At 43.1% G+C, this 12,387-nt stretch overlaps 1 protein-coding gene across 1 annotated transcript in view; it reads right to left on the bottom strand.

The window, feature by feature from the left end:
- Positions 1-8,812, bottom strand: part of LOC138966765 (beta-1,3-galactosyl-O-glycosyl-glycoprotein beta-1,6-N-acetylglucosaminyltransferase 3-like) — a 9,210-nt gene extending 398 nt beyond the window's left edge. The window contains exons 1-3 of the mRNA XM_070339096.1: positions 8,555-8,812; positions 7,238-7,480; positions 1-1,535 (exon numbers count right to left, since the gene is read on the bottom strand). The exon at positions 1-1,535 is cut by the window's left edge and continues 398 nt beyond it. Coding sequence (XP_070195197.1) covers positions 696-1,535; positions 7,238-7,480; positions 8,555-8,743 — 1,272 coding nt within the window. The 5' untranslated portion in view covers positions 8,744-8,812 and the 3' untranslated portion in view covers positions 1-695. The remainder of the gene's footprint in view (positions 1,536-7,237; positions 7,481-8,554) is intronic.
- Between the last annotated feature and the right edge of the window lie 3,575 nt (positions 8,813-12,387).

Here is a 12,387-nt window from a genome sequence, read left to right as displayed (position 1 = left end):
CAGGCTTCAATCTTTGAACCTCGCTATTAAAAAGGTGCGAACAAGTTGTGCATAAGTATTATAATTCTTATTCATGACGCAGACATTCTTATACAGACACAATAGATAACACTCTCTTTACTTTGTATGTTTCCCTTTTAACATGCATGCGACTTCTGAGCGTAACGTGCGTGGGTCAAATTAGGTATATCAAAGTAAATTTATCAAGTGATTGATAATAATACAAAATCAAAACAAAACAAAACAAAAACGCAATCACAAGCGAATCACAAATTCACCATTTAGTCACAGAAAGCGTCACATACACACCCGTTAAGGTCAAAATACACCTGCGCAGTCGCCACTACACTACACGCTGCAATAGGGATTATGACGAGTACTTGGCCTGTTTTCTTTTCACGCAACGTGTAGCGGGCTGGGAAAAAAAAGAATCACCTCAATAATCTGCAGTGCGTCGTCTGTCCTGCAGAAGTTGCATAGGTGAGCGCCGGGCCTTATCATGCACCCATCAAACGCGGCAACCCAGTTCACAGAAGTCATTCTACAGCGCAACAAAGCTGTCTCAAATAACGATCCGCCATTACTGACTTTCATCCCACACTGACCGATTGAACTGCTGCAGAAACATGAATCCATATTGAATAAATAATCAAATATTTCAAAGAATGGCTTTGATCATATCTAGCTCTTCGTCATCATTTCAAATGCGGCAGATTTTTGTAAAAAGTCCAGTTCAAAGAAGCCACTGTTTGCGTAGCCTTAAAAGGGGAGGACACAAGGTCCCTGTACGCTGAAAACGTCCTTCTTTCCAGCGCATCCTCTAGACAGTCCAACACTATTGGGTCAGTGGTCTCGTCAAACTTGTTGGCGATCAGTTCATGCCTGGAGATCAACCAGGGTAAGTCGGACGCCGTGTAGATGCACACCGCTCTCACGTACGTCTTACACTTGTACTGGTCCCATTGCCACACCACAGCGCGGGACAGCACAGTCCCGTACCGGTGAGACACAGGGTGCTCCACTCCCCCTGGGACACCGGGGAGGTGGTTGAGGGTGGCCCAGAACAGCTCATCGGGAGCCTGGGTGTCCGCCAGCCAGTGAAGGAACGCCACGGCCATGTTGTTGTTGAGGGCAAAGTCCATGAATTTTCGGCTGAACGCACCGTAAGCGCTGCCCTTTCGGATTCGTATGGGGTACATGAAGGGCGCTTTTCTCTCCTTGGTCCGATAGATGCTGCCGTTAAGAATGACGTGCTTGAAGCTGAACCAGCCAGAGACGTACTTGCCAGGCAGGTAGGACTCCACGTCGTTCTTGCCGTTCAGCAAGGCTAGGATCTGGACCATCTCCAGGTTGGTCTTCAAGGGGAACTCCTGCCCAGAGAGGTTGAGGTAGTACTTCCAGGGAATGGTGGACTTGAGCGCCACTCGCATGCACTGCATGTCGCTGAGCAGGGACCCCACGGAGAGGTAGATCAGGTCCACGCGCACCTCGGTCAGCACCACGTTGGGGAAGCAGTTCGAGAGGTTCTTGACGACCTGGCAGACACAATAAAAACAAACAAGATACATTACTCAAAAGAAAGTTTGATAAAATACAGTACATAACATTCACAAGCTATCAAAAATCAAAAACAAGATAATTTAATGAATAACACATTGCATGCAATGGATGACATTCAAAACTTTCACAGACACCTCTGCGTATGTGTCTTTAAAGTGAAAGAATAACATACGAGGCGAAATCAAGGAAAAAGAAATCCAGTGTTTACGTTCGTGAGGACTTTTCCCAGAATGTGCAGAATAAGCGTAAACACCTTCAGCCCCTGCTGGGAACTCTCCGTGAAGACGGCAAGCAAGCATATATGAAGTTTGATAAAGTTGTGTGTGAAGGAACTGCGTACATGTACAACACGCACAGCCAGACTATACAGCAACTCCCTCAGATAAAGAATAGCAGCTTTCAGAGCAACAGACCAGACCAGACGACGGGTAGTTCCAGAGACAACAGCGATGGCTACAACGACAGGGACAGCCCGAGGGACAGACGAGACGCAGTGCATGCAGCCCGCGACCTGGCCAGCCACAATCGACGTCACGGTATCGCCTCAGGTGCCAGTCACAGTGCCAGCGCTGCTCCACGTTCCGGTGCCTGGTCCAGCTCTAACTTCAGTTCCAGCACCCGTGCCTCTGGTGGCGGTTCCAGCGAGCGTGCCAGTCACCATGCCAACCCCGATGGATTAGCCGGGGAGAGCGCAGCGCTCCCTGGTTCTCGTGATCGTGAAACACGGTCACATGCAGCGTCCAGAGGGACGGGCAGAGGTAGGGGTCGACCTACTGTTTCGTGGAGATAGGGATACGGCCGGCCCCAACCTTTAGTTTCTGCACAGTGTTTTAATGGACAGACAACTGACGACAGGTATGTGCACATGAGTGGTGAATGTATTAACGCTAGACGTGAGAGCAAAGACAACACAAGGGGGACTAACACTGATACAAGTATGAGTTCAAAATCAGACGAGTACAGGGGAAGGTTTCATGATCAGCGTTCCCGTCAAGCTAGTGATACATTTAGTGTAGGTAAAGCAGTGTCTTTTTTGGTGTGGAACGTGGGAGGTCTTGCCTCTCAGCTTGGTGATACAGATTTTTCTGCCAATGTTGGAAAGTTTGATATTGTATGTTTTATTGAGACGTTTAGTGATGACTCCTTTGATCTGTCCCTACACTTTAAAAATTACGTAACATTTGTGTCTCCAGCTATCAAGCTCTCACATCAGGGTCGCAGGTCAGGGGGTATTGTCGTGATGTGTAAGAAAAACATAGCAAAGCACGTTGAATTGGTTGACACATGATCATATGCTAGTCTTGAAACTGTCAAAACATGTGTGTGGTGGTGATCGAGATATTGTGTTCGTGCCAGTGTATGTGCCACCATGTGGGAGCCCTTATTACCAAAAGACAGACTCCTAGTGCCATCTAAATGAAGTGGAGCTATGTTTAAGTGATGTTTTAGAAATGACAAGTGATTGCCACACGCTCTTGTGCGGTGATTTTAATTCTAGAACATTAGACTACCAGGTAGATACGCAGAACATTTTTGACATCCTTGATCAAGACTCGCAAGGTCATGACCATGACACGATTTCCCATGGTAGAATGACTGAAGACTATACACTAAATGGGTTTGGTACAAAGCTTATCGATCTATGTGTATGCTTTGATCTCAAAATCTTGAATGGTGTTTGCAATGCGGACAACTCGTGCAAGTTTACTTATATCTCCCATAGTGGTAACAGTGTGGTGGATTATTGTTTAGCCTCTGTTGACCCACAGGCGGAAGGTATCGTCCACTGGACTACTACTATCACAGAAAGACTACAAGGTACGTCACTCACCTTCGAGTCTTCTGTGTTCTTGGAGTCGCTTCCTGGGGAAAAATATTGTTCAAGACGGTTTGCCTCTTCCTACAGTCTGTGTAAGGTCAAATAAATACAGTTGAATGATTGTTTGAACTGTATGTACCTTTAATTTTCAGCTTCCGTCCCTTGCAGGTTGTTTTTAACCATCATTTGGACGAATCTTCGTTTGCGAGCCGCCAACTTCCACCGGACGTCAAACTCATGCATCCGCACCGAATTTGCATCAACACACTAGGCTATATCTACATATAATTTTGAAAAAAATAATGTTTACTTTCAGCTAATTTTATAAAACGAAACAATTTAGTTTTTCGCTCGTTTCTTGTTCATTCATAAATTCAGTACTTACCAAAAAAATAACGTTTTTCTCATTTTGCCGAACGGTTCTTCACTAATACCGAAAGTGAAAACTCCCGTGGGTAGCTTCCCTTTGCTGCCCAATATTTACATATGTTTTAGACCAATGAGCGCTGGTATGCAAATTCCGTGCGGGTGCATGAGTTTGACGTCCGGTGGAAGTTGGCGGCTCGCAAACGAAGATTCGTCCAAATGATGGTTAAAAACAACCTGCAAGGGACGGAAGCTGAAAATTAAAGGTACATACAGTTCAAACAATCATTCAACTGTATTTATTTGACCTTACACAGACTGTAGGAAGAGGCAAACCGTCTTGAACAATATTTTTTCCCCAGGAAGCGACTCCAAGAACACAGAAGACTCGAAGGTCAGTGACGTACCTTGTAGTCTTTCTGTGATAGTAGTAGTCCAGTGGACGATACCTTCCGCCTGCGGTTGACCTAGCCAATAACATTCACGATTTAACCATTGGCGACAGAATTGAATCAATGTATATGCCTGTGACCTTTGCGCTTGAGTTGAAAGTGAATCAGCGCCAGCCCCCTAAACAAGCACGTGTCTCAAAAGTTGTGTAGAACGATGCAAAAAAGAATGATTTTATTGAAAGTGTTAAATCAGACGATTTTAAAGCTAAGTTAAAGGAAGCGTCCGACATCATCAGCGCAGACATGGACGAGGGGCTGGAGATTTTTAACAAAGCAATGTTACAGTCGGCAAAGTGCATGACCAAAAAAGTCGGAGGTGACGCTGAAGGTAGAAGTGCGTCCTCATGGTTTGATATTGAATCTTTGGAAAAGAAGCAATCTGCGAGACGGTTGCTGAGAAGTTACCAAAGAATTAAAACAGAAGATAAAGAAGAACAAGTCGCGTAAGGCGAAAATACAACATTTAGTCAAGCTGTCGAACTTACAGAATGAAACTGAACGCAATGCAATTTTTCAGGAAGACCGTATACTCGTAGCATCGTCAGTCCACCGCTCGTGACAAAGGCAGTGAAATTGACAAGAAGAGCGGGGTAGTAGTTGCGCTGAGAAGGATAGCACGCTTTTCTGTACCTCTCTTCGTTTTAACTTTCTGAGCGTGTTTTGAATCCAAACATATCATATCTATATTTTTTTGGAATCAGGAACCGACAAGGAACAAGATGAAAGTGTTTTTAAATTGATTTCGAAAATTTAATTTTGATCATACTTTTTATATTTTTAATTTTCAGAGCTTGTTTTTAATCCAAATATAACATATTTATATGTTTTTGGAATCAGAAAATGATGAAGAATAAGATGAACGTAAATTTGGATCGTTTTATAAGAAATTTTTTTTTTACAATTTTCAGATTTTTAATGACCAAAGTCATTAACTAATTGTTAAGCCACCAAGCTGAAATGCAATACCGAAGTCCGGCCTTCGTCGAAGATTGCTTGACCAAAATTTCAATCAATTTGATTGAAAAATAAGGGTTCGACAGTGCCGCCTCAACTTTTACAAAAAGCCGGATATGACGTCATCAAAGGCATTTATCGAAAAAAGGAAAAAACATCCGGGGATATCATTCCCAGGAACTCTCATGTCAAATTTCATAAAGATCGGTCCAGTAGTTTGGTCTGAATCGCTCTACACACACACACGCACAGACACACACACACACATATACCACGACCCTTGTCTCGATTCCCCCTCTATGTTAAAACATTTTAGTCAAAACTTGACTTAATGTAAAAAGAGATAGCAAAGCAAACAGTACGCTGAAGTCAGGAAGGAGTATAAAGATCTTCTTCGAACAAAGCGAACAGAGTACAGGTTAAAACAAGTTCATAACTTATTGCTCTCTGCTGATAAACCAACGGAATTTTGGTAAGAAAATAAGGAAATGTAATAGAAAAGAGGTGCACTCCAACTCCGTACCAAAAGAGGCATGGTACGAACATTTTAAGGATGTTTTAAACACCGATACAGTTGAAGGTGAACCCGAAGACGATCAAGTTGCCTGATACAGGTATCAGTGACGAAATTCTTGACAGTGAAATAACTGAAATTGAAATTAGTAAAGTAATCAGAAATTTGAAAAATGGTAAAGCGGCAGGGTTTGATGGTGTGTTGAAGGAAATGTTGAAAGTGTCTGAAAGTCTTATTTTACCTTTTTTAGTTAAATTGTTCAACAACATTCTCGAGAAGGGGGTGTACCCAAGAGAGTGCTCCAAGGCCATTATTGTGCCGTTACATGAAAAAAGGAGACTGTGATAACCCTGATAATTACAGAGGAATTTCCCTCACCAGTACGATGAGCAAAATTGTTATGTCTGTTCTGAACGACCACCTGTCTGTGTGGTCAGAAAATAATAACATTTTAGATGAAAGCCAGGCTGGTTTCCGGAGGAATTACTCAACTATTGATCATGTGTTTACCCTTTACGCTTGCGTCCAGAAACAATTTTCACAAAAGGCCAAACTGTATGTAGCCTGCATAGATTATTGTAAGGCTTACGATAGCATTAAGCGCCCCGTGCTCTGGTCAGTGCTTTTTCGATTAAGCATACAAGGCAATATATTTAAGGTGTTAAAGAGCATGTATGAAAATGTGAAAGCATGCGTGCGGTGCGGAAACGAATACACTGATTTCTTTGAATGTATGCAAGGCCTTAAACAAGGTTGTGTAGCCTCACCGACAATTTTCTCGTTTCTGATCAACGAACTGGCGCAGGATGTCATACAACGAGGCAGACATAGGATACGTTTATCTCCGTCTGAGTTAGAACTGTTTGTAATGCTTCTTGCTGACGACATTGCGCTGTTATTCAGCACTGTAGTAGGCCTACAAAACCAGCTTAATGTCCTGCGCTGCTCTGCAGATAAACTGTGTCTGAACGTGAACTTGACAAAGACTTATCAAGACCTTCGAGCAAAGTATTTGAAAATCTTGAACTCTAAGACGCTGCAACAACAACTTGTGTATTTCTGTGGCAGTAATGAGGATAATGTGATGAACAGCTTCAGCAGATTTGTGTTCTTCATGTTACAGAAGAGACGAACCCTTATAAATCAGGTTCAGTGACATGTCATCAGGGTCTTAATGTATTTTGTTGAATTTTATGCGTGACTATTATTTATAACTGTGCAGATACTATTGCTGTTATTTTAACCACTATTGTAAGGGGCTGTGGCCTTAGACAATTAAAGATTTGTTCTTGTTCTTGTTCTTGTTCTCTCTCACCCCCCCCTCTCTCTCCCTCTCTCCTCTCTCTCCCTCTCCCTCTCTGTCTCTCTCTCTCTCTCTGTCTCTCTCTGTCTCTGTCTCTCTCTGTCTCTGTCTCTGTCTCTCTCTGTCTCTCCGTCTCTGTCTCTCTCTGTATCTCTCTCTCTCTCTCTCTCTCTCTCTCTCTCTCTCTCTCTCTCTCTACCACTGTATTAACATACAATGAACAAAGCATTTATAAAAATCAGAAATTGGAAGAAAAAACCCAAAATGACCTGGAAGACGTCAGGCGGTGTCTTGCTGTCCACGTGGATGCAGTAGAGGTTCTGGGGTCTCCACAAGACCCTCAGCAGTCGCTCGAACATGTCGGGCGCTTTGTGGATCTTAATACCGAAGGCCAGGGGGAAGTCCTCTTCTTGCGGAGTGACAGGCCAGCGGTGGTAGCCATGATGCTTTTTCAGGTCCTCGCAGTTCTCCGCCAGCTGTTCCAGGGGCTTCTGCATGCACTTTTTGGAGTCCTGGTTGTGGACAAAAACAAAGGTGTTGTAAGACCGTTGTTGTTTTTGAAATGGCATCCAGGCTTTACTGGAAATCTACTGAGCATGACCCGATTTGGACTTTGCGCAACGCCGACGTGTAGCTAGATGTTTCCAACTGCATACCACTAAGATTATTATATTATATGAAGTCTTATATCGCGCGCGTATCTCCAACTCGGACTCAAGGCGCAGGGATCTATTTATGCCGTGTGAGATGGAATTTTTTTTACACAATACATCACGCATTCACATCGACCAGCAGATCGCAGCCATTTCGGCGCATATCCTACTTTTCACCGCCTATTATTCCAAGTCACACGGGTATTTTGGTGGACATTTTTTTGTTATCTATGCCTATACAATTTTGCCAGGAAAGACCCTTTTGTCAATCGTGGGATCTTTAACGTGCACACCCCAATGTAGTGTACACGAAGGGACCTCGGTTTTTCGTCTCATCCGAAAGACTAGCACTTGAACCCACCACCTAGGTTAGGAAAGGGGGGGGGGGGGGGGGAGAAAATTGCTAACGCCCTGACCCAGGGTCGAACTCGCAACCTCTCGCTTCCGAGCGCTAGTGCGTTACAACAATAACAATAACAATAACAGCACTTTATTGTCCATTAAAATATTACATAAAAATGGAACTCTTTCTTCGGCACACCCTGCCTGCCTGTAAACGATTATAACGGTTACCACTCGGCCACCCAGTCAAATCGTATAAAGGGCATTATGTTTCAGTTTTAATGATCAAACTGACATTTTTGTCATAAAAAGTAAAACATATCAGCACACGAAGTAATCCAAGTTTACTCAAAACCCTTAGCAGAATAAATAACCCTTAGCAGAATAAATAACCCTTAGCAGAATAAATAACCCTTAGCAGAATAAATAACCCTTAGCAGAATAAATAACCCTTAGCAGAATAAATAACCCTTAAAAAGTACCCATCGGCATAAGCAGCCACACCGTATTTATATATATACGAATGGAACCAAATAGCATTATCACGAGCTCGCTTTCAATCAATCGTTGACACAAACACCCTGCCCCTACCTTCCAGTCCGTTCTAGCCACCAACTGCTGCAGGTACGACACGTTGGCAGCGGCCAGTCTGGGACAGTCGATGTCATAGAGACGAGAGAGAAGACATGGCGTCCCTGCCTCGCTGCCTTTGGGCGTGTCCAGTCGCATCAACTCGCGGGGACTCAGAAAGTGGGCCTGGATCCACAGGAGCAGCGCCATCCCTGCGCCGCACAGCGCGAGGAAGGCTAGATAGGGCTGACGTTTGCAGGAAAATAGTCGAGGCCATCTGAATCTGAAAAATTGCATCAACCAAAATACAAAATCAAAATACACGTTGAGATTCCTTGTAGTTTACTTCCAGCATTGAAAGAAGCATTGGGGATTCATAATTGTTGAAAGCACACCGCCAGCATGCAACATGATGCTCTCGCTATTCTTATCTCGTGGCTCTACTTTTTGTCAGTGCCCAATGGACAAACGAAGAGTTGAGTACGGCTATGGATGCCTACCACTACGCCCTGGGTTTGAGCATGTGTTCAAGAGAATACCATAATTATTCCAAAGGCAACACTGAATTGTTTTACTTTTTAATGTGTAAATAAGGCTGGATTTTGAAAGGGGAGACAAGAGGGCATGTGGATCTGAAGTATTACAAGACACGTGGTCCTGAGAAGTTGAAAGAAATCGAGGACCTTGAAGTTTATTCCGCTGTGAAGAAAACTGTAAAAGCATGATTGAATTAAGGTTGGTTTTTAAAATAATGATGACAGTTTTAGGAGACTATTCGGGGACATCTGCGGCCCTATGCTCCACAGGGAGTCTACAGGAATAAGTCAAAAGTCAAGTCATTCGGGGACATCTTGAGGGAAAAGACTCGAGGCCATATGCATTTGAGAAAATTACATAAAGCATGGAAAACATGTTAAAGGGAAATCGAGGACCTCGCAATTTATTTCACTGTCAGGAAAACGGAAAAAGCGTAACTGTTGTTGAAATGAGGCTGACTTTAATTTTGAAAAAGACTCAAGGCCAACTGCAGTGAATTTGTTTCTTATCGTTACAAACGTGGTATGCTGACGTTTACACCGAATGCTCTATGTACCTTTTTCCGCACGCCCAAAGCTATTTTGCTTTAATAAGACCATAAGATTAACTAAAACGAGAACACCAACCAAGCACAACATAAAACATCGTCGCAAGAAAATATGCTAGTTATCAGCATAAAACAAAAAGTGGTCCATATTAGGGGCCCTTCCCCTATACACACTGTAGGCCTTGTCTTCACCACACTGTACTAGTTCACAATGTCATGCTCTTGACAACCGGTCATTTATCAGAGGTTTCTCCCAAAATTAGTATCAGAGGCGGTTTTTAGATGGACATGCTACCGGCATTTCCTGACAGGTTGCTTTGCTTCCTGGTAACTTGAAAGCGTGCGTTCTTTTTGTGGGTGTAAGTGCGTAAAAAAGATGTGATGTATGTGTACACATCTTCGTGATAATTCAAGGGCTCTTTGGGGTTGAGGCTCTCAAGAAGTATCATCAGTCACTCAGTAAATGAGATGCATTTGGATTGGAGTTTATGTGTGTGTGTGTCTCTCTCTCTCCATCTTTCTCTCTCTCTTTCTCTCTCTCTGTTTCACACAGACACAGACACACACACACACACACACACACACACACACACACACACACACACACACACACACACACGCACACACACACATGCATACACACACAAACACACACACACACAAACACACACACACACACACATACACACACACGCATTCACACACAAACACGCACTAACAGTACAGACACAGACACACACAGACACACACAGACAAACAAACATAAGAAAAAAACAAGATACAAATACAACAACAAGAAAAGGGTGAAGCATGAGAACACTCAAAAGTCACATGAAAAATGTCACCTCATTTCCCTTTGCTGTCGTTAACAGGTGAGTACCCTCCGGAAACACGGGCCCTTGAGCAAAACGTTAGTCTGTCAAGATGGGTAAGCCCTCAGCCTTATCTTCCTTACTATGTGAAAAAACAAATCTCACAGAAGAAACTACCACAATGAAAAGTCGTGAGTGAGATTGCAACATTGTCATAAATGGACATTTCTACTAAAACGTGTGTGGCGCTGAAAGAACATCAACCACGAATTACTGTTGGAAACAATGCTGAAAACACACAGGCTATTCACGGTCCCATCTGGTTCCTCGAAACGCAGAATCTGCGCTTTTTACAAATGTCATAAGTGCACATCTGATCCTATCTGATATCCGCAGAAATATAGGTTAAGCATGAAAAACTAAAGATCAAACTTCACATTTCACAATATCGAACTTTTGTGTTTTTGTTTCTGCGTTTCATTTACGCATCCTTTGTAAACTTTGACAGTTCATGTGTCACACACAAATCTTACATCAGACCTAGGTCACAGTCCCATTTATCATTTGAATTAGAACTCCACAGCAAACATTTTACGATGACAAAAACCGTCTTTTCTTTGAGGTTTCACAATCTTTCTATCACAATTTCAAACGAACACTTTGCTGTTTGCCTTTATATTTTTGACACGCAGAGAACGTCATCTTGACATGACTAAAGACAAAAAGCACCGGATAGTTTTTCACAAACTTCACGACGCTTTATTAAAAACTACAAACTAGCTGCTTTTCTTCAGGACTTGTGACACACACACACAGAGAAAGAGTCACATTGTCGCAGCGAAACACGTGGCATTTAACCCACCAAATGCGGGACAATTCCGTGACACAAACTGGCTCCAATAACTCTTTCAGCACATCGCACAGATACGATCGGGCACCTTGACTGTACAGCTGTCCAGCAGCTGAGAAACAACGAGAGTAAAGGCCAAGAGAACGACGAAAACTGTTGGAAGGGGCTGCCGTCAGGCGATTTAGGATGATTACGAGATACAAACTGGCTCCAAAAGCAATTTCAACACATCGCACAGATACGAGCACCTTGACTTTACCGCTGTCCAACAGCTAAGAAACATGAGAACGACGAAAACTGTAGAAAGGGGCTGCTGTCAGGCGATTTAGGATGAGAAGACAAAGCACATGAAGCACTTGTCACGATGACGCGTTGGAATAGGGGACGTCTGTGACAGCAATAACATAGTGTGACATATGCTCTGGTAATCTATGCTGACATAGTAGCTTTCTCTTTCTTTCTTTGGTGTTTAACGTCGTTTTCAACCGTTCAAGGTTATATCGCGACGGGGAAAGGGGGGGAGATGGGATAGAGCCACTTGTTAATTGTTTCTTGTTCACAAAAGCACTAATAAAAAAATTGCTCCAGGGGCTTGCAACGTAGTACAATATATGACATTACTGGGAGAATGCAAGTTTCCAGTACAAAGGACTTAACATTTCTTACATACTGCTTGACTAAAATCTTTACAAACATTGACTATATTCTATACAAGAAACACTTAACAAGGGTAAAAGGAGAAACAGAATCCGTCAGTGGCCTCTTACGACATGCTGGGGAGCATCGGGTAAATTCTTTCTCGTCCCAACCAATATGGGACTCCCCCTAACCCGCGCGGGGGGGGTAGCTTTCTCTTATAACTGTGATGTCGGAGACAAAATAAGAGCGTAAAACAAATGAAAGTAAAGCAACTGTCTTTGATCTCTAAGCTTTTGTGACATTAGTTATGAGCGATGCTTCCGTTTACTGGATTGGCATTTTGTTGGACTTAAAGCTATATATCTTTTACACACTCAAAAAGGAGAAACAAAGCTCTCTAAACTCTCCGGACGACAGTCACCGTTTTCAGTTGCTTTTGGCGTCTTTATTTCTGGACAGGTTCTCTTGA

Source organism: Littorina saxatilis, linkage group LG5 (assembly GCF_037325665.1).
Source record: "Littorina saxatilis isolate snail1 linkage group LG5, US_GU_Lsax_2.0, whole genome shotgun sequence".
In the NCBI taxonomy this organism is placed as follows: Eukaryota; Metazoa; Mollusca; class Gastropoda; order Littorinimorpha; family Littorinidae; genus Littorina; species Littorina saxatilis.
Note: the sequence above shows the minus strand (reverse complement) of the source record. Positions and strands in the feature narration are given on the sequence as shown.